At 41.2% G+C, this 22,859-nt stretch overlaps 1 protein-coding gene across 9 annotated transcripts in view; it reads right to left on the bottom strand.

Moving 5' to 3' along the window:
- FANCD2 (FA complementation group D2) overlaps positions 1–22,859 on the bottom strand; it is a 63,821-nt gene that overhangs the window by 27,555 nt on the left and 13,407 nt on the right. For all 9 annotated transcript variants that reach the window (XM_030043673.2, XM_041118678.1, XM_041118682.1 and 6 more), the window contains 15 exons: positions 22,260–22,312; positions 19,676–19,754; positions 18,889–19,013; positions 16,914–17,001; positions 15,827–15,931; positions 13,962–14,062; positions 13,368–13,476; positions 12,578–12,613; positions 12,038–12,181; positions 10,866–11,000; positions 9,330–9,461; positions 6,293–6,400; positions 3,069–3,178; positions 2,118–2,178; positions 1,280–1,405 (listed from right to left, as the gene is read on the bottom strand). In XM_030043673.2, coding sequence (XP_029899533.1) covers positions 1,280–1,405; positions 2,118–2,178; positions 3,069–3,178; positions 6,293–6,400; positions 9,330–9,461; positions 10,866–11,000; positions 12,038–12,181; positions 12,578–12,613; positions 13,368–13,476; positions 13,962–14,062; positions 15,827–15,931; positions 16,914–17,001; positions 18,889–19,013; positions 19,676–19,754; positions 22,260–22,312 — 1,512 coding nt within the window. The remainder of the gene's footprint in view (positions 1–1,279; positions 1,406–2,117; positions 2,179–3,068; positions 3,179–6,292; positions 6,401–9,329; positions 9,462–10,865; positions 11,001–12,037; positions 12,182–12,577; positions 12,614–13,367; positions 13,477–13,961; positions 14,063–15,826; positions 15,932–16,913; positions 17,002–18,888; positions 19,014–19,675; positions 19,755–22,259; positions 22,313–22,859) is intronic.

Here is a 22,859-nt window from a genome sequence, read left to right as displayed (position 1 = left end):
AGCTTCAACACAGCAGTGGAAAATGCAGATGATAAGGCCAAGCAAAAGTATCCTGGAACAGTCACAGCAATGAAGCCCACTGCCTGCAAGGAGAGCCAGGGCCTGACTTTAGAGACAAAGCCAGGAAACATTGCTAAGCATGCACAACCAATTTCTTCCCTGCTTTTTGGATGTGGGCTTCCAAAGTTCCACAGTGCTTCAGAGAGGCAGAGCAGCTGGCTGGAAGAGGAAAGCAGCCATGGGAAGTTCTCTGTCCTAAGAGCTGATCATCAAAATGAAATGGCTATGAAGTACTGGCAAAGTTTTATTTCACACAATGTGTCCCACATGCTTCACATGCTTACATTGTTAGAAACAATTAAGGGAGAAGTAAAATAATAGATGTGACAGAGTATGGACAAACAGACAATGAGAAGACCCCAAAAAATCTGCACAAAAATTGAGAGAAGAACCTTAGCTTGCTTTTACATTTCAGTTTTGCAAGGAAAAAGAAGAAACCCTCCTTCCTTTACTTTTCCTCCTTGGAGCACTCAGCTGGACCTCAGGAGACTGGCCTTTGTAGCCCTAGGCACAGAGCTGTTTAGAGTGACTGCCAGCACTTCACAGCTCCCTGGTCACCTTCCCTCGTTCTAACACGCAGTTCCTCCTCTCTGTAACCAGCAGGTGCAAAAAGCACCTGTGCCACAAAGAGTGATCAATTCCACAGCAGCCTTCCATGCTCTCCTGGGCCCCAAGATGGCTTGCTACCCTGCTGGCAGGCACAGCACACATGCAAAAAGAGTCCCCAGCCAGAAGAAAGAGCTGTCCCGTGGCTTTCACAAACTTCTTCCTATTACCGTAAATACCATTTGTTTATTTATTACCATAAATGTCCTTAGGCATCAGATAGCCTTAACAGTCTGACCAGAAGCCAATTTCAATACTAAGTTTAAAGTTCTTTCAGATTCTACTTTTACCTATGAATCTTAAAAGCACACTCTGAAATGTAATTTAATTTCCTTTAAAAGGCTTGCCTGTTGTCATGTAAAAGTTCACATAAAGGAAGCTGTTAAAGCACAATGAGGAATCTGCCACAATCAAAAAAAGCTGAGAGAGCTGAAAGGGGATTTTGTATCTGATCAATCTCTTACAGGCCCTTAAGCATGCCTAGAACAAAAAAAAAGGGTTCTCAGACTGGAGTGAAATCCTCAAATTGACTCTGTCCTGCCAATGCCTGAAAAACAAATGAATTTGTCAGAAACATGATAAGTGATTAAGTTCAAACTATTCAGCAACGTACCAGTAGCTGCAAGTCCAAATTCCCCTTCTGCTTCTCAATCAAACTGGCAAGTTCATCATAGTACAGAGCCAAGACCTCTGGTGTTTGCTCACAGCAGAAGCCCACAAGTTCCAGCAAGGTAGAAAGCTGAAAGGGGAGAGAGCAGTCTGCAGAAATGGGTAAGGTAAATGGATCCAACTCAAGCTTTTACCTTGAGTCCCTTTTACACTAATTTGAGGTATATCCAAAGCATCATCTCTAGGGTAACAGCCCATGGTGACCGGTCTTGCAAAGACCCAGTTTTAAGAAGGCACACAGGTCTTTTAAGGCCCTAGCCCAGCTCCACCATGAAGTAACACAAAAGAGTCTGCCCAGCACCACCAAATAGAGTGCCAGCCTAGAAGAAGGTTCTTCAAAAGGAATTAAGAAAAAAGGCCAAGGCTAGGCCAACCCTGTACAGCAGAAGTGCTTTCTCTAGATGGCCTGAAAGGCATTGCTGCCAAGCTGAGAGGAAGGTGAAGGCTGCCTTTGGCTCACTGAAGCAGATTGTCCTGTTTCTTTCCTTTGTGTTTGAAATAACATCTGGATAGAAGACTTTTACTAGATGGCTGCAATACTGCTTGTCCTGGACTAGCCATAGGCAAGACCAGCAGATGCTATCTTAATATAGATCTTTGTTTCTGCAAAACCATTTTTAATAGGTTCTTGGCTCTGCAGTCAATATACAAGAATCCCAGGCCCAGTAAAGCTACACACATACTACTTCACCTAAGATTGTGTTTCCAGTCACATCTCCTTGCTGACCATATCCTCCCTCTCTCCCACACTGCCCCAGTAAGTACCCATTCTTGGCACTCACCTGCCCATCACGCTCGCTATTCAGCTCTGGTCTCTCCAATGAACTACCATCTCCTTCATTTCTGAAAGCAATTGATAATCTTGCTTTTATTGCATAACACTTAAGAGATGGCAAAACCCATCACACACACAAGGTTCTCTTTCCAGAAATTGGAGAATTATACATGAAAAAGGTGCTCTTTGGAACACTATTAGGAAAAGACCTGCTGCTGTTTGGGACCCTCAGGACAAGACTCGATATCTTCTTCAAGGATATGCTTTTTATAACCTGTTGAAACCTAAAGCCCTCTAGTCATCCCCATAATGAAGCCCACTGACTCGGGGCCTGGAGGTAAGACGGGCTTTCCTCTTCACGTAATAAACAGCAAAAGCATTTTATTAAGAAGTGCAAGATCAGCGAGCTACATAATTCTTCCCAACACCAGTGAAATTCTTATTTTCCAGGTGCTTTAATCTTTCTCACAGGTCTTATCAGGAGTTTGCCTGGTTTATGAATGCTGTTCATAAATTACTTATACGGTACATTGGCAATTGTCACACCAATGTCCAGCACAGCAGTAACAATCTTTCTCTTTGCTTCTCTTTTAGATTTCCCTGTATTCAAACATTGAGCACACTAGGTTATTCATCCTTAGTGTCAGAAGCTGATCTGCAGTCAGTCCACCAGTGTTCAATTTTTTTTCCAAGCAATAGGTCCTGCTGGTGCTAGTCAAGGTATCCATGAATAGGCATTAACAAGAAATTCAGGACGCATTTGAGATTAGCAGCAGGTGAGCAGTATTGAATGGGTTGTAACACCAAATACTGCAGTCTGCAGAGAAGAATTTTAAGTTCCTGGATTTGACCAAGATGTGCATGAGCAAGAAGGCAATGCCCCCCTTTCTTTGTCCCACTCCCACTTTGGTCTGAACTGAAAGCACGTTAAATTCATCTTTGCTACATTCTCTCTCACCTTTTTAATGCCACGCTGCCTATCATCGTAACCGCACCAATAATCCCCATTTGTTTGTGGTTGGGAACTGTGCTGGAGAGCCATTTTCTGATCACCATGTGCATATCATCCTAAAAAGAAAGACACAGGCATCACTCACAATTCTATTGGCATCTTCACTTAATGTCATCTCCAAAGGCTTCAAGGAGATGGTTTATTGGGATTACAGCTTTGCAAAAGTAATGCACATTCTGTGATTCCTTTATTATGAAAATACTGGTCACAACTCTAGGTAAGGCTGCAAACAGCATTAAAAGTGACTCGCTTTGACTTTGCTCTAATTACTACACAGAACATGTAGTTGGTCCAGGTTTCATCTATAATTAATAGAAGAATATATTAGAAGAATAGCAGATGGTCTTGGAGCCCTTCACACACAAACAGCAACTGCAGAGCTGCCCTCCAAAACACTGTCAACTTCAGGATGCTGAGGGATGGTGTAGTTTTTGGTGAAGGTCCAAAGAGAGATGTAGGTAACAGCATACCAGACACCTGGGATTAAGACATTTCTCATGGTGCCTCCCTTGTCCGCCGGGCGTGGGCAATCATACCCTGCACAATTGTAAAGGTTTCTTTGCAGCAGCTCTGTAAGCCCACGGCAGGTCTCAATGCAGCATGCTCTACTTCAACAGATGTGTCAAGCAGCTGATTGGCTGCACTTTCCCAAAATGGGCATAAACAATTCTGAAGACTTCTTAAAAGTCTGGACCACTGATGATAGACTAAGAGGTCTCCTGACACTGAAAACATGAAGCATACTCAGTCACAGAAGTATGATGCTTCAGGAGAGTTGGGAGACCAGTCTACTGGATGAGAAGTCTAATACTTGCTGAAGAGATCAAAGGCAAAGCACAGAAGAGCGTGTAGCAAATCAGCCACAGTAATCCAAGGTGCACCTGCACTGCTGGCAGAGGAATGCTAATCAAGAAAGCCATCATCTTGAGAGATGAGGATAGAACAGCTGACTGGAGGCTAAAACAGGGCAGCCACCAACTGGTCCAGAATAGTGTCTCTGACAAAGGGATGCGTTCTGCCTGATCCCTTAAACTGATAAACTGTAGGTGAAAAAAAGACAGAAACCTTAGCTAAGCAGACAATTGTGGGAGAGGGCTGCCAAGTGGGTTCTGACCAAAGCTAAGGGACAGCTCAGCTTCCTGATATCTAAAAGTAGGTATCAGGAAGTAATTGATTTCAAAGCAGGGATGGAAGAATGAATGCACTAAGCAGAAAACCCACTTATTTTAGCCAGTTAGCAACAGTCCTATTGCTAGCTTAAGCAGCGACCACTGCAGAAGAGCAGCATCCCTGTTATGAGGAGCAGCATTCTCAGACTGCAACAGAGCACGTGTGAGAACTCAGAAGCAGCTTCATAAAAGCAGCAAAGGTCTTGCAGGTCACTGAAAAACATCATGGCATCAAAACAGCTCTGGCTGCATTGATTCTTACTAACTCACCCTACTGGTCCTGCAGAGGAGGTTGGCCCATATAGAGATCCTCAGGAATTGAGAGCTGCATGAAAGCACAAGCTCTGACCAGAGAGAGGTCTTGAGACAAAAGAGATGAAGGCTTGAGTTATGCTACGCAAACTACCAGTGCCAACAAGATCAAACTGGTAGCAGAGAAAAGGACAGTACCTGGTTATGCTATCTTTTCTTGACCTTCACTAGGCAAGATGCCTGTGGAATGACCTGTGAAGTGCAAGGACAAATGCCTAATCTGCCTGTAGAGATTCTCGTGTCCAAGAGGCATCAGTTCTAGAAGTACAGTTAAGAGAAGGCAAAGAGGAAGTTGGTTCCTAGGATACTGATTTATTTGGAGATCTACCCCTGGAGTCTTTGGTATCACTGAGGACAGAGTCAAACTGCCAACCTTGGATCCCCACAGTTACAAACTCTCAGCTCAGAATAAATTCTAGAGCTTACACTACTCCCCTTCTTTTTCCAATTTATGAGGGTGACAGGCAGAACACTTCTTCCTGATGGCTAGTCCTTCTGGGCTGCAAAATCACCCTGAGTGTTGCCAAGGCAATTTTCACAAGTTGTATGTAATAAAGACTTGGGCTGGGAGGCAGGGAAATCACTGACGAAAGTAGTTCAGAAAGGAGCTAAACCTACCATACAACTGGAACTTTCGGCAGTGAAGACCTCCATCTTAGCAGGGTGAGTGGGAAGACCTGAAATGACTACAGACATGCTGTTTTACATGCCACAGACCAATCAGGAAGAGAGGAAGAGCAGATTTCCTTTATAGTCTCAAGCTACTGTGTGCAAACATATCCACAACTAGAAACTATGCAGGGACTAAAAGAAAGACAAATAGTCCTAATTTCTAAGAGCTGAGCTTTATGAACAGGAAGATTTTAAACCCAGACATCTCCACTGTGAAATAAACGTCTTTGAGATATTTCTTTATCTTTATCTGATCACTGCCATTCTCAAGGAGTCAGAAATCCAGACAAAGGTATCTGATACCACCACTATTATGCTGCAGCTGAATCATACAAGGTAAAACGAATATGAATTTAGACAGACCAGGTTTGATAGCTTCTTGTGTTTAAACTAGAAGCACAAAAGGTGTGAAGTCTACCACTTCACAGCAGAGTAGTTCTATGTAGTTCAGTTCTTTTAACGTGAGAGTGTGTTGTCTCTGGTGTGCAAACATTAAGCAGCTGAATCAAGATGAACATCTCGGGGAGGAAGCTGAAATATGCTTTCTGAATGCTTCCAAGCAATGAGGAAACAAAGCTTGACAAAAAGGCTGCTGAATTTACACTTTTGCAAGTCTTCAAGGCTCAGCTAGACAAAGCCACAGTCAACCTGGTATCATGTTGATGACAGTCCCACTTCGACTGGGAGATTAGATTAGAGACTGCCATCGGTCCCCTTCCACCAACACTTCTAACAACTCTACCTTTCTTAGATACGCAAAAGAAGAGGACCTTTCTGGGAAAGATGTGAGGCATGCAGTCACTGTGATGAGCCCTTGCTATACAGGGTGGAAAGTCTGGAGCTTCAAGCTGGTTTGCAGTCATTGGGGGAGAAGAGAATTTTAAGCTGAAGGACATCCTGACATCAATCACTGTTCATAGATGAGGCCATTATTTGCAAAACACAAACTCTGGAAGTTAACCTAGCAAAAAGGACCAAGGCACAGCCTGAACTCCTTTCTGTTGTGTCTCTGCTTACCTGAATATAGTTTCCTTCTTGCCTTTGGCTGAATGCTAGTGTGCTGAGAATGTAGAAAAGCTTCCGGATCTGGCATGGATTCAGTTTCTGTGTAGAGTCTAAAATGGTCTGCAAGAGAGAAGCCACAAACTAGCTCAGATGTATCAAGAAACCCTTTCCATATTCCCAAAAATACATCAATTGTCAACCGCGGGGAAGACAATTAACTTTACTTTTTTTGTACATGCAGGAAAAAGCTACATTGAAATTAAACAAACATAAATGCAGAACTATTGCTCTGGCCTTAATTACAGCAGTTCCTTTTCTCACAGGCTGAATGGGAAGAACAATCTGGCTACAATAAGGATTTTGGGAGTGCTCCAATCCCATTAGTGACAGCTATTTATCTTCTATCACAGGTTTTGTCATAAGATTCAAAGTATTTGACAAAATGAACTTTATGGGTTTTTTACTAGTATTTCCATTACAAGCCTTGTAACAGTCAAGTTGTTAACAATCTAGGGGTTGAATTTTCTCTGCTGGCTGGCATTCTCAGGATATTTCTTCTTCCAGTACTTCAGTGAAAAAGAGTCCAGCTGTTTCCCAGAGCCAAACTAGCTTTCCTACGACTGACACAGCATTTTGCTGCCATTATTTTTCTCCTACTACTGGCCAACCTCAAGCAGGATTTGGAATGAAGTGTCGAGTTTGACGAGACTAGATAACCACTTTTGCAACCCTCAAGAAAATTCACCCAGTTTTAAGATTAAAAAATAGCTGTTTGGGGAGATGATTTGTACTAAGATCTGCATGCTCTCTCTGTGCTGGAGAGGCTCCAGCTCAATGTCAAATACGGCAGGCATCTGCAGCTCTACAGATCTTTTTACAGGTAACTGGCTAGCATCTCAACCACCTCTGAGATGCATGTCAAACATGGTGCACTGCCAGACCTTGAGCTGTGGCCAGAGCACCGATTAATGTGTTTCACATACAAGCTTTGGTAATGCATCAAGGATCAGCCCATAGAAACCACAATCTGCAAGTTATCTGCCAGCTCAAGAACATGCAAACAAGGTCAGGAGGAAGCTCAGCAGGTCTTTGCAGACTGCTGTGAGCAAGTACTGCCCATCGCACTTCTGACAATGCATTCAATTATGAGCAGGAGTTTTAGGTTGTCTCTTCCAAAGACTACTTTCAACCCTGAGTCCTTATCACATCTTCCCTCTGCCAGGAGACAAGCAAGTCCCATTTTTTCCTGTTATACCCATCGAGTCTGTGACAGATTGCATTCCAAATTCTCATGGCAGATCTTAATGCCTTTTTTAGAATCATAGAATCATAGCATGGTTTGGGTTGGAAGACACCTTAAAAATCGTCTAGTTCCAACCCCCCTGCCATGGGCAGGGACACCTTCCACTAGACCAGATTGCTCAAAGCCCCATCCAACATGGCCTTGAACGCTTCCAGGGATGGGGCATCCACAGCTTCTCTGGCAACCTGTTCCAGTGCCTCACCACCCTCACAGTAAAGAATTTTTTCCTAATATCTAATGTAAATCTACCCTCTTTCAGTTTAAAACCATTACCCCTCGTCCTATCACTACGCTCTGTTAAAGAATCTGTCTCCGTCTTTCCTGCAGGCCCCCTTTAAGTACTGGAAGGCAGCTATAAGGTGTCCCCAGAGCCTTCTCTTCTCCAGGCTAAACAACCTCAACCCTCTCAGCCTGTTTTCATAGGGGAGGTGCTCCAGCCCCCTGATCATCTTCATGGCCCTCCTCTGGACTTGCTTGAGCAGGTCCATGTCTTTCTTATGTTGGGGGCCCCAGAGCTGAACACAGTACTCAGGTGGGGTCTCATGAGAGCAGAGTAGAGGGGCAGAATCACCTCCCTCGACCTGCTGGTCATGCTTCTTTTGTTTTGGCTTTCTGGGCTGCAAGCGCACATTGCTGGCTCATACTCAGTTTTTCATCCACTAATACCCCGAAGTCCTTCTCCACAGAGCTGCTCTCAACCCACTCATTGCTCAGCCTGTATTTGTGCTTGAGATTGCTCTGACCCATGTGCAGGACCTTGCATTTGGCCCTGTTGAACTTCATGAGGTTCACACAGGCTCACCTCTCAAGCCTGTCAGGGTCCCTCTGGATGGCATCCTTTCCCTCCAGCATGTCGACCGCACCACACAGCTTGGCGTTGTTGGCAAACTTGCTGAGGGTGCACTCAATCCCACTGTCCATGTCACCGCATATTTTAAGCAAGTAATTTACATTTAACAATCAACCAGCTAAACAGTAAAAAGCATATAGCTTTCCCACAGCGTGTACTTACAAACTACGGAATCCACCAACACCAAGGGGGCAACAAAAAAAGTCAGAGGGGTGGGGGGAATACCCATACCCATACTCTTCAAGGGCTCTTGGAGGAATGTTCAAGTATTGCTACATGCGTGCCTTGCTGTTTTGCTCTTCACTTGCATCTCCACTTTTACTACTTTTGAAAACAGGCAACTGGGCAGGCCTGACCCTGCTTGTCATTCTTAGGAGTCAATAGTCCATTTTTTTCTCCCAGTTGAGCACTTTCTTCTTTTAAATTTTAGGACATAAGTCTTTTCCCATCCCTGCCAGGAGTTTTGTTTTAGGATTCAAATACTGGCTAAGTACTGTCAGTCTTTCAATGTGGTAGAACAGGCAGTCCACAAAGCGGACAGGTTTGTGCCAAGTATTTGAAACAGCTGATGTTAATAAAGACAGCTTTTTCCTTCTGTCACAGGTGTCATTCCATGCCTGCAATTTAAGCATTCTCCAGCTACAGGGAAGGGTAACTTTTTTAATTTGTCTATCTCAATTTCTTCTGTCAAAAAAATCATACAGTCCTATCTTACAGTTCGTGCTTTCATAGCAGATACCTTTCACTTCTGACCACGGCATTTCTCAAGATAGATAGCTTTACAGTTACGAGTTGTTCCAATACCTCTATTTCTGAAAAGTACTGACCTATTCTGGATCTGAGGCAAAGTACCATAAGTGACCTGAAATATAGTATGCCCCCAGAAATATACATACCTTCACAAAGGTGGCATAGCGCATCAGCAGGGATGTGTGCAGCATCACCAAATCAGTGAGCACATCCAAAGAAATGTCCAATTCTGTCTCATTTCCACTGCATACATGAGTCACCAAAGCAGTCACAACTTCCTAAGGAAAAAGCCCCCAGAGAAACCATAGTGAAATATCAACAATGTCTGCCCTGTTCTGCTCATATAGAATATGTTGATCGAGTATGGATAATCATGCTGAAACTCAACCCTATTATTCTAAGTCCTTCTCAGTTTGCTCTTTAATTCCTGATATCCACAATATTGACTTTCTCCTTGAGCCTGAATTTTATTCTGTTCTAAAAGCTCCCATGATTCCATAAAGCAGCTCTTCGCCAAATTTTTCCTGCCTGCTTGCTAACACTACTGCAGCTTCTACTCTTTGTTACCAACACATAATATGATAAAAATCTACCTTATTTTCTTAGTCGCAGAGAACACTGCGCCATACCCAGGAAGACATCACCTCTAACTTCAGCAGTTCCAGTGTCTTCACAATATTTTTCAACAGCAGTTCAAAACTGACATTTTTTTTTTCAAAAATATTTTTATGGCCTTACTTCAGTTGATTCTGGACAGGGATCTGTCTCCACTCCCATCCACTGTCTGAGGATCTGGGTCTTTCCTATGTCACTAATTACTAGTATAGCCATCCTCCTGAAATTCTTAACTTCTTGAAGTATTACTAGACTCACTAGCTTGTTGCAGATGACATGGTATGCCTTCACATCTCAGGTTTTTCCCAGTTGCTTTTTTGTTTGTCTGTTTGTTAGGTTTGCTGTAATAAGTAATACAGATACAATGCTAGAAACACTCTTAATTATAAACATACTGTGCCCAAAAAAGTGCAAATACATTCAAAAGCTTGTGCAGAGCTGTCTTCAGTTCCTAAATTTTCTGATGTCAGCACGTCTGCAGGAACTCACACTCTGAGCTGAAAGCCTAGTCTGTGGTTATTTCAGAATATGCAGCAGGAGCCCAAGTTGGTCAGAGCTCTGAGGGAAATCTGTAAACTTTTTCATCACAGTAAGTTATCGAAGGAAAGGGAAAAAATGTTTCAATACAAACTATAACAATGGCTTTTTAAAATAGAGGATGTTCAAAGTGACTAGGTAAGATAGAACAGGAATATGGGTTTACAAACAAATCTCCTCCATGACCCTGGGGGCCAATCCTGACTTCCTGGCTAGATCTCAGTCAATTTGTTTGCTTTCTGAATTGCAGCAAACCCAGCACAGTCCCCTCTGCTACATATTGTTTTTTCTGTCACTTCTGAGGCCTGCCTGTTTGCTCCCCGCTCCTCCCAGCAGTCTCTGTGCTTGACTCACTTGCTGCCAGAGTCTTGCTGTGATTGCTCCCCACCTTCTGCTTGGCTTCCTCTACAGAACAGACCTCTCTCCAAAGGCTTCCAACTGCCTAAAATCCTCTCCCTCTAAAGGATCATGACATACATTCTAGAACAAAGCGCAAACAAATAAAACAGATGCCATCCATCACACTATACCTGCTGGCAGTAAGAGTCAAAGGCTGCAAAAGCTTGTTTGTACATGCAGCTGCCAAAGGAGACTATGGCTGGGTGTGCGGAGTGCAGAAACATCTGAGCAAGTGCTAGGATTGAAGGGAAAAAGTCTTTGATAACCTGAAATACAGAAATCACGAAAGAGGAGATTATTGCTGCTTGTTTTCAACACACTCAGTTCTCTAAATAAAGAGAGTGCTCCAGCTCATCCCAAAAGCTTTGTTTAGTTTAGTAGGTGCTTTCCTGCCTTCTCTGACTGTCCTCTCTTGCACAAATGGGCAACAAGAGCAGATAAGGCACACCAGAATGGGTTTCTCCAACCTTCTCCACACAAAGGATTTCCAGATTGGTTAAGAAGCCAACCTGCAAAGCTACAGAGCTCACAGCAGCGTATCTCTTATGGGTGACACCAGGGAAGTCACATTACAGCAATGTATCACTAAATATAAGCCCCAGGACAGACACACTCTTCGTCTTACTTTAACAGAAGGACTCCGCTACATCAAGATACTTTTAAAGTTAGCTTAATCACACAGAGTGCCTTTGAACAACAAGCTGTTATTCAGATGTAAAGTGGCCTAATTTACTTGATCTTAACTTATTCTGGATGGGAGTTAAACTAAAACTGAATTAAACCCACTTATATTCAGAATAAAATGTGGCTACTTAAGGCATTATTATAGTTGAATTAACTAATTTTGAATTCATAACTCAGCGTTTCTCATTTTCTCATACTAAATGGTAATTTACATCACATTACAAACATATGCCCTATATATATTTAGGCCTAGAAAACATTGCACTTGAAAAACAGTGCATATAAACATATGAACTTCTAAAAACACTGTGGGAGACAACAGCATGCCTGGAACACACAGTGGAGATCTTGGGCTAGACCACATCTCTTAGGCTGAGAGGTTTTGCACCAACATAAAAAGCCCATCTGAGGAAAGCTCATCTCTGAAAAAAACACATGACAGTTACAACAGAGGGCATGTGCCTTGGGACACTGATCTGGAACCAAAAATTAAAAAACAGAAGTACGTGTACATAACTGGAATAGTATAAATAATGCAGTACAGGGTTAAATCACCATCTGACAAGATCTTTGAGAAATAAAAGAGAAGATCGAGTCCCAAAGCAGAATCAGCACTGACCATTGAATGATTTTGGAAGGCATTCTGCATCAGCTGTTCTGGCATGCAGCCCAGTTGAATTTTGCTCCTCAATACTTTCTCAGTTTGCTTCCTGTTCTTGGTGTTTGTAGAATGGATTAGCAGCAAAACTATCAGATCCAGAACCTTTTAGAGGAAATAACCACCAATCATTCTGCTGAAAAGATATCAAACAGTCCAGACAACTACACACTTTGAAATGAAAACTGAGGAAAAAATCAAGAGCTCAAAAAGCCCTAAAGCCACAACTGTAGAAAAACCTTATCAGTCCAACAGGAAAGAATTAAAGCAGGATAACTCTGTCCCCTGACATTCAGAAGGGATGAACTAAGAGTTACAAAGAAAATGGATGGCTGTTATACTAGGAACAAGTCAAATACCAAAAGAACCACCCATGCAACATCACTGGCAGTTTCTGCTCCAACTAGAAAAATGTCCTCATCTACATCCACAAGGAAAGCCCTTGAGAACACCAGCAGAAGACGATACTCCCAGAGACAAGTGCAGAGTCAGAAGTATTACCTTATGGTCAGATACAGATGTGGTGTTCTCAATAGCCTAAGAGAAAAAAAACCAAGGAAGCTATTATGCTAGAGTACAATACTATATTCCAAAACCAAATCAAAAAAGGCAGACACCAAAAGAAATACTGGTCACAGATTTCTCTCCTCCACAACAGGACAGCTATCAAAGCCAGCAAACTGGATCTTGCCAACAGCAGAGAACACAGAAGGCACTCAAAAAATCAGCATGAAAATTCAGCTTGAATGAGGACTTTCTCAAACAACAGCAGGCTTGAAAAAGGAACTAAGGTAATGAGCAATGAAAGGCTGAGAACACGAAGCATCTCATGGTTTACACTGAAATGCAATTTAAAATTAAATTTAGCCAAATACCAGCCAATATTGATTTCTAGCTGGACATTTTCAAGCACCTTAAGGCTTCACACAGCTCAATCTCAACATATGGGTATACGTTTTTACTCTCTTACAGACAGAAAAAAAATCTAAGACTGTTTTTTCCAAAGCACTCTTGTAAACATGTAGAACCAGGTTTATCCTGCACTTCAAGATCTGGGGTCTGTACAGTGGAGCCCGGTGGCCATTTTGCAAGCACTGTGAAATTGGTAACTGAGGAAGAAAGCAGACTCCTGAGAAAGCACTGCTAATTTGGAACACAGAATGAAATCTGTATCGGTAAAATGAAGGGTTAACATTTGTCTTTTAATAACACATTTGATTACAAGAAAAGCTCAGGCTCAAACTAGAAGTCCAATTAAATAAGGAAACAAGGACTGATGCATGTATCTTACCTTAATCCATGCTTCAGAGACATCTTTCTGAAATCTCACAGCTAACTTGATCACATCAAAAAGTAGCTTCACACAATTCTGGCTGGTGGTTACTTGACTCATGGAAGAACTGTAAATGATCAGAAAGGAGGAGACTCAGTCACTTAAATACTGTAGTAAAAGGAACAAGGCAGCCTAGCAGTCACAGCAGTTACTTAAAGAAGCCATGCTCTAGAGCAAATGCTCTGGCAAGGATAGGGAATTTTGGAAAAGGGTGGAAGCAAAGGTTGCAGAATCAACCAAAAACATACTGGAGGGAATTTAAAACAGATGAACTGGCAGCAACTCTATTATAGAGTTGCTTACTCCCATGCAGACATGGATGCAGATGGCTCAAAGGAACTACGTGCATGGCAGGGGAAGACAGCCGGGCAAAGACTGACAAATGTGTTATATTAACACCAAGCAGGAAGGAATAAAGGTGTCAGAACCTTTACGTGGGATAAATTAGCCTCATGTATGTAACCATGTGTGCCAGAGTGACCAGATAAAGAAAAGCTGAAGTCCTCTTGTCCCACATTACCCTTGGAGAATCATGTAAATCTGTTCAAGTACCTGGCCTGGACTTGGCTTTTAAGCTTCTTCTGGGAACCTAGGATCTGCAGGGGCAGAACACATGATGACAGATCCAAGCTCTTACGAAGATCAGAAATCACCTGTAAAATACAAATCCTTGCACAAATCACTGTGATAATATAAGGGAGGAACAGAAAAAGCTGAGGAACAAGAAAACACAATCTCCCAGAATAACCCTAAAATTACAAATCAAGAACTCATGTATTTGTAAAGACTCATAAGCATTTAAGCATCCTCAAACTTTTTTTTTTTTAAACTTAGAAAATGCACCAGCAGCACTTTGCTCTTCACCCGTCATGTCTTGATGTTGCAGATGCATGCAAAAAGCAGGAAAAGATTTCTTACGAGTTACTCCATGAAATTTCCACTTATATCTGCTGTATGCTGCTGTGAACTAGTTTTATCCTGTTTAGTAGCTGTGCAAGATATATGACAGCCAGAGGAATTCTGGGGCATGTGAGTTTACCAATCTGACTGCTGTCAACTTGCAGTGCATCAGCACAGACTGGTTTGCATGTTATAGGCATGCTGTTTTCACAGTGATCTCCCTGAAAGATTTGGGCAGATCACAATCCTCATCTGGCTTAGGCTGAGGCTTCCTCAAAGTATGAAAAAAAGGCACGTTCAATAGTTCCGCAAGGCTGGCTCGACAAAATACATCAGGTTAATTTTTAAAATATGCTGAGTATGTTTCCTTAGATAAAGCAACTTCAAAAACTGAAGCAGCTTACACCTTAGAATGAAAATGGTCCTCCAACAGGAGTACTACCCTTGTAGGAATGTTATCAAAACACGAACTCAATGGAGAAAAGAAGAGAATTACCAACTTGCAGTCCCATGTCTGTTGGATACTTCTGGAATTTAAAACCCTTAAAAGGTCTGTACAATGCACAATTCTTAGATAAAATTCAGAGGCATAAAGCTTAACTTAACTACAGCTTTTCAGTCTAAGAGTTTAGCTCAAGACAATTTGACTGCTTTGAGTTCTTTAAGATGTTTACCCCCCCCCCAAAAAAATTCTAAGAACAAATGAGAAAACTCTACAATAGCCAGCAGAAAGGAGGAGGTTTCAGTTCTCAGGCTGCATAGCCAAATCCATGTCGAAGGACAGATACAGTTTCTACATGTGCTTTGATGCTTTGTTATAGTAACTCGCAGAATTAACTTGCAAAGTTGGCAAAACTTAACAAATTTTTAAATAGTTGGTATGAAGAAATGCATTACCTTGGAGGTGCTGCTAGGTGATCATGTAAACTTAAGTAGAGACTTAGAATATGTGCGGTATGTAGAACCGAGAACATCTTATTAATTAGGAATAGATAACAGTAAATTAGTCAATGCTGGATGAGAATCAAGTAAAGACCCTGTCCTTGCCTTGCCTCGCTTAATTTTAATACTGAAATTAACACCCACTTGTGCATAATGAGTATGTAAATGTGAGACCACCTTAATATAATGAACTGGACAAGAGCATGACATGTTCAAAAGATCTTTTCACTATATAAGTTTGTGTAGCCTATCACAATTTTTGCTGTGTGTGTTTCCTTGTCACAAGATTGTATAAAAACCTCGACCTTTTTTCTAAAGGTGTGCAGGTATTTGGAGAGCTGGCACCCTATACTGCAGTATAGCAATAAAGACAAATATCTCGACGTGATGTGTTGATTGGCTTATTACACACTGGGTGAAAGAACACAGCTTTTGGGACAACAGCTTGGCAATATTAAAAATTTTACTTGAAAACATTAAAGCATACACCTCTGTGTGTGAAGCAACTGCTCTCTGTTAAAACACGCACTGGATTAGAAACTTACTGGTCTTTAGTACAGAGAAAAATACTGTACCTCTACTGCATCTGCTGCCTTGACATTATGCAGGATGAATTTTACTACTACAGGCAAATCTTCCAGTTTTACAGAAGGCACAATGGTCATGGCAGACTGCCGCACCTGAGGAGAAAGCAATACTGGATCAGCTGCAAGACTACGGTTCACAGAAACATAGTTATGTTAGTGGGAAGGAATCTTTGGAGGCTTACAGTCCAGCCTTCTGCTTAGAGCAGGAATATTGTCAGTACTACATCAGACTCACCGTGGCTTTGCTAACTGAGTCTTGAAGATATCCAAGATGGAGGAAAGCCCCCCAAGACCTGCCACCTCTTTGATAATTTATGTCAGTGCTGCAGACCCTAACTCATTTTTCCAAATGTCCAACCTGAACCTCCTAGGCTGTAATTTGTGGCCATTGCCCCTTATTTCACTTGGCACTGCCAAGAAGAGCTTGGCTCCATCATTTTTTAAATGGCTTTCAAAAGGGAAAGGCATGGAAGAGGTGTAGCCTGTTATGAGCACTAGCCTTTCGGGACTATGTAAAATAGTATTTCATGCACTCAAATGAACCAATTTTATTCTATTCATAAAGATGCCTAACTGCAACAAGTGCAACAATCCAACATGTCCAGAAGACACAAGACACATCGTCTCTTCTCCTTTATCAGCATTCTGCAGAGAAAAACTATGATCATGCAATTATTTAATCATCAGTCTGCCTTTACTTAGAATATAGAAGTCTAGTCTGGTCAATGTACTTCAAAAAAAGAAATAGTGACAATAAGCAGGTTTAAGATAGGCACTAAAAATTTACTGCAACAGGACCAAGTGCTTTTGCATTTGCTAAAACAGCTGTGTCTGAAATTTTTGAATGCATACTGTAACAGCCAGAAAACTTCTCTCTGTTCCTCACTGAACCCCTCATGCGTGTTTCCAAAAGTTTTAGTTTCTCTGACTCCTTTCCAATTTCAGCTAGGTCAGGACTTTTAAAGGCCTGTAGGAGTCAGATTTAGCAAAATACTTTGAAGGATTGAACAGCTCTAGCTCTCATGTTGCTAAGCAGGGGTTGGGTTCTGCTCAACTGCTCAGTGAAAGCTCTTACCTCAGCCAGAAGGCCTGCATCAAGATCCAGACGAGAAAGGGCATCCAGGATTGGAACTGTTAGCCGTCTGCCCTGTTTTAGTAAGCAGCTAATACACAAGAAAAAGAAAACAAATGATCCTTTTAATAAAGCCATGAATGGATCTTTAGTAAATTGGATGATTCCAGTAGTTTTTGTGGTCACTGCAAAAAAATCTCTGAAACTGAGAACAACATAAGCCACTGGCATTATGGAAAACTTGTTCCCTAAATTATCACTCCTCTCTGAACCTGCTGAATTGTGATTCTGTGGTTGCTGACTAGAAAGAGATATGAAGAATCTATCTTTTTCAAATCTTGTAAAAACAGGGAGCATGGACAAAGACCTGGTACAAGCCTCAAGCAAGAACTTGAAAACTGGAAGGTCCTGGGTTCACCATAAATAGAAAAAATTAGTGAGATTGCTGGTATATGATTTAACCACACACATCACTTGGGTCTGGTACCTTCTAGCCACACTTCTGTCCCATGGACGTGCCAACAGCAAAGTGTAATTGAGATCGCCACCAAAGTCAGGGCCTGAATCTGTCTTGTGTGACCTCTCCCCTACTCACACTATTTGCTCTAATAATTGCAAACATGTAATGAAAGGTACAATGGGCCCAACCAGACACCTGTTTAATTCAGCATCCTTTTCCCAGCACTGGTCAATAGGGAACAAATAGACTAAGAATTGGACAAGTATTTACAAATGCTTCCTATGTAAACTGGTCTGGCTTCCAGCAAGCTGTGGTTTGGCACCTTCTTGACCAAGGGAGTGCAGCTGTGTTTAACAGCCTCGTGGACTTTCCTTTCCCGAAATTCATCTAATCATTCCTGGCTGCCATCTAAGTTTCTATAAACTTTCTCTAGCAAGAAGCTCTACTTGAATTTTGTTAGTTGAAAAACACATCATCCTCAGCTTCCTGGTAATTCTTTTTATGCTCCCTAATTCATTACAATAAGCAATGAGTACTTTTCCACATCAGAAATGGGTAGAGGTTATTAAGAATATGGAAATAAATATACCTTGCTGATACTGTTTAGATTCTCAGCTGTGAAAAAATACAGGTAGACAAAACAGAAGTCTTAGGAATTTGATTAGCATAAAAAATTTAATTGTGTGGGGCTTTTTTATCTAGGAGCTGAGACAGTAAACTGAGAATGGAAACACAAAGCTACAATTACTTTTGAGAGGGTACAAGGAACAGGGTGCACTGCTTGCAGGTGTAGGCTGAAATAATGACTACAGGTATGAAAAGATAATTTGCACAGCCATAAATGTAAGTCATCTGTGTAATGATAAGAATTAGAAATACTCACATGTATAATTAAATATAGGCTAAGACTATTGAAAAAATTATTGTGTAAAATGAATACACTATAAAAAAAGACATGCAAGGGCGAGCTTAAGGTAGCACTTTCTGGGAGGATGACTGTTGGTATTAGGTCCCCCTGTTCTTTGGGTCAGTAAATATGCTGGAGAAATGTACATAAAAGAGCCAGAATGTTCTGCTTTGTGCACACATTTATTGTGTTGTGGGATTATTTTTTTTTATTAATAAAAACAGCGTTGACCCTTACTGTAGCAGATTCCAAGCCAAATCAAAAGCTGTCTACAGTAATATGCAAGTGACTGATCACAGACTGATCCAGCAAAAGTAATGAGTACTTAACTGGATTCTACCTGTGCTGTATCCAGGTAGTTAAGGGTTCAGTAATTTTTTAGATAAAAGTACTTTTGGAGCATTTAGACCTCTCTAAGAGCACAAATAAAACATCCTAAGCCAGTGATAGCTGTCCCTGAACGTTACCATTAACAGAAACAAACTGTTATCCTACTACTTTAGTCAGTATGGGTGCAACCTGCATTAACACATGATATCTTTTCTGTTAAGTGCAAGGAGGAAAAAAAAAAAAGGTAAAAAAAGAAAAAAACCAGCCAGAATCATCTGTACCTGAGCTCTCTGGCAACCTCACTTTGCTGGGAATCCTCCAGGATCTCAGGTAAACTGATGATAATATCATGCTGGATTGGTACAGGAGAAACATTAACCATCTGCATTAACTTCTTGACAAGATCCTGCAGACAAGAGGAACACTTGTAAAACACGAGTCTCACCGTAAGCAAGTGGTTCATTAGCATGGCAACAATATTATGCATGTAAGGTCACTCAGGAAGTCACTTGCCTGTATTTATACCAACCGTCCCTTAATTCATTGTCAAGTTGAAGTCGTGAATTATAGCATAGACTTTTATGGAACAATGGTATTTTACAGGTAGGATATAACTATCTTGGTGAGCAAAGGAAACAAGTAACCAGAGAGAATGACTGACTTAGGGAAAGAAGGAAAATAATCACCAAGGCAGGAACAGAGAATTCATCCCCAGATGCTTGCAAGTATCCAATATCTCTGTTAAAATTAAAAAAGAGGGGATTGTAACTTCCTGCCAGCAACAGCTCTAAAATGGGGCCACCCATATGGATACATACATACATACAGATACAAATTTATGAAAAAGGAGACTTAGAGCAAGGGATGAAGAAAAATAATAAAAGGGGATGTTCAAAAGTCAGTGAATGTGATCATAATAAACCAGAAAGAATTAAATCTCTCCTTCAGCATGTGAATATGAAAACAACATCAGTTCTCATTAGCATAATAATTGATCTCACCCCACCTGAGAGGCATTCCAAAGTTGACTGAAAAAAACACACATGTGATTGCACCATCAGTACCCACCTGGCTGTCAAGAAGCCTGTCAAGCCATTTAAATTGATTGACGATGAGCCGGGGAAAATTTGTTCCAAAGGTGCCCACGCTATAACAGGAGAAAAAGTGAAACACACGTTAGACAGACCTACAGACAGACTCGAAAGTTTTGCTGCTGGTCAGCAAGACCATGAGATGCAATTCAAATTAACCAACTATCAAAACCATATTATGAAAATATCATTAACACCCCTATAGATTTTAGCACCATCTAGGAAGAAGCCTACTTCTTACTTGCTATACACATAAAGCAGGGATACTGCCAGCCTGTTTCAATATACCACCACCACCCTAAGCTATGGCACAAAAATCAAAGTGTACAACGTGACCTTACTTCAGATCTCCTGTGCTACTGTAAGAGTGGCTACACTAGCTTAGGCTAAGTCTCCTTTGAGCCCAGCATCCCTGTCCCCAGCTGTAGTATTAGATGCTTTTGGATAAGTTTTGGGTAACAGGGCATTCACAGAGCAGTCTTTTCACAGTTTCCACTCAACTTCCAACAATAAGCAGTTTAGCAAATTTCCAAGGCAGAAGCTGGTACCCAGTCCATCATGTCTGCTATCCAGCAGTACATTTATCCTCCATTAATCTCCCTAAGCCTTATTAAAAAAAAAACAAACACCACTGTGTGTAATTTCTGACCTCTACATTCTGCAATACTGAATTCCACAGGGTAATTATGTATAATCTGAAAAAGTACTTCTGCTTTTTTTGTTTGCTGCCTTGCATAGTTAGAAACAGTGGTTAAACCTTCCTCAGTTACCTTTTCTAAATCCTTCTTGCTTTTACAGACATCTATCATCTCTCTGTTAGTCATCTCCTTTTAAGGCAGGCAGAATTCTAGTTTATTTACAATATTTTTCCCTACTTACATAGAAACTGTTCTGTACTTTTGTGACAGCCTGACCAGAATTGCATGCCACATTCAAAACGTGATTGTACCATGCATTTACAGTGACATGATGTCTTCCATTTTGTTCCCAATTCCTTCCCTAATATTCTGTTCGCTGCTTTGACTACTGCTAAGCATGGAACTGATACTAAAAATAAGAAACAAAAAGAAGCACCCATACAAGATACCATTCCTCAGTGAAAACACCGAGTTTGTCATTGTATTTATACAACAAGGATTATTTTTAGTGTGATCTTTTAAGAAAACAAGGTTTATGCAGCTGTATTGTGTAAGACGCCCTCCCTCTTCTGTAACTTCTGATCACACTGGTCTGAACACATACATATTAATCAATTGGCTGATGCCAAGCTGCATGGATAAACCAAGTTCTCCCTACCTTTCCTGCAATAAGACAATAAATTGAATGTCCTCTGTCCAGGCATCAACTGGCATTAAACCTGTAGAGGTCTGATAGGTCTATGCTTTTACGTCAGATTTGGGAGAAATTGGCCCATCAGTACAGGTGTGGTTACAGACTAGCTGTAACAAGTGTTGTTTCTTGTCCCATAATTAAACAAAACAAAAAACAGTAGGAAGTCCACTGAAAAAACTCTATTGTTCTTCACAATTAGTTTTATATTATATTATCCTGGAAATTGTTACCAGAAATTGTTACCTCACTTTTCATTTCCTTTTTCATTTACAAACATGCTGAACAACCCAGATCTCCATGGCACCATCCTCCTTCTACTGCAAAGTGGACCACCTTTCCCCCCCCCCCCCCCCCCCCCCCATTTTTAACTGGTCATTAATACATAGAAAAAACTTCACTCTTCTTACAGTTTGATAGGAAACAAGTGAAACAACATCCATTTTTAAGACTTACCAAAGGGTTCACAGCACAATTAACAGCTTATCACTTTTACATCCCAGATCCTTTAGAATTCTTGGGTGAAAACAATTCAGTCCTTGGGACTGTTTGTGTTAAACCCTCCTCTAACAAGATTTCAGCCTGAGACAAATTTTCAGGCTCAACCTCTGTACAGCATATGTATCTTGCTTGATACTCAGCACAAACAAATACTGTATCAGGAAGAGCCTCAGCTTCTTTCTATCCCTTGACCTGCTCCACTAACTCTGTAATAAACATGCAGAGCACTGGAAAAGAGTTTTAAGTGTTCAAGTCCTGCCTATGTTGCACCTCAAGATCTCCCACTCTGCTCTGATGTTCTACACTGAAAAACCAAGAGGTGCTTTTTCTATTTTCCTTGTTTGAATGCAATCTGCATTTTTAAAAGGTCTGTTTGCATCTAGCAGCCTCCTAAAACTCTGCCAGCCACTTTAATCTTTTTTTAAACAATGAGACACTCCATAGTCCCTCTGCTGAAATACTTCCAAAGCTTGTGCCAGTAGCTACCAAAAGCATAATGAATCATGAAATATGTCTGTATTTCAGCTTCTATAAATTTGTCTTCTGCTTTACGCACCCACCAGTTTAAAGTCATGGTACCTCACAGATAATTTTACACATGTATGAAATAAAAACCATCAGTGCAAACATCCATTAAGGTAAATTTGAAGTAACAGTTAAAGTCAAACAGACGGTGATTGTCCAAAGAAGAAATTTCATTTCAAGGCAGAGAGAAGACAGTCTATACTCACATGTCAAAAAAGAATTCGGGGATCTTTTCCAACAACAGTGTTATGACAGCAGGCTAGAAGAAAGGCAAAAAGACAGTGTCAGGATGATGATTTACTGTTTGTGCTGTGGCATTGCCACCAAAACTATCTTTCACAAAAGATGAAATATGCACAGAATAAAAGACTCGAAAGGACAAATAAAAATATCTCCTGTATAAGAAACCTCATCCCTAATGCCAGAAAGGAGGCACACAGCCTGCAAGCTGAAATCCACAAATGCTGAGAGTGGCATAAACTATCCACATAATCTGATAGAAGCAGAGCATAAGGGCAGGATGCACAATTCCTGTGGGCCAAACGAAGCTCTCTTTCTCAGACCCGGCTGAGTTGCTTTTCACCACATAGGAATCTAAAGCATCAGCTTTAGGTAAGTTTGAAAACAGTGACTACGTGCTTTTGCCATTCCCTTTGCAGGTCTAATTCTTCCCCCCTTTAATCCTGGCCCAAATGCAATTCCAAAAATTTATTTAAGACAAGAACTTTTAAAACATTTTAATTATAAGAGGATTGAAATCCACAGCTGCTCTAAGGTTTCCCATGCCTTGGTGAGAGATCTGTCGT

Source organism: Aquila chrysaetos, chromosome 20, assembly GCF_900496995.4.
Source record: "Aquila chrysaetos chrysaetos chromosome 20, bAquChr1.4, whole genome shotgun sequence".
In the NCBI taxonomy this organism is placed as follows: Eukaryota; Metazoa; Chordata; class Aves; order Accipitriformes; family Accipitridae; genus Aquila; species Aquila chrysaetos.
The sequence above is the reverse complement of the archived record's forward strand: the minus strand, read 5'-3'. Positions and strand labels throughout refer to the sequence as shown.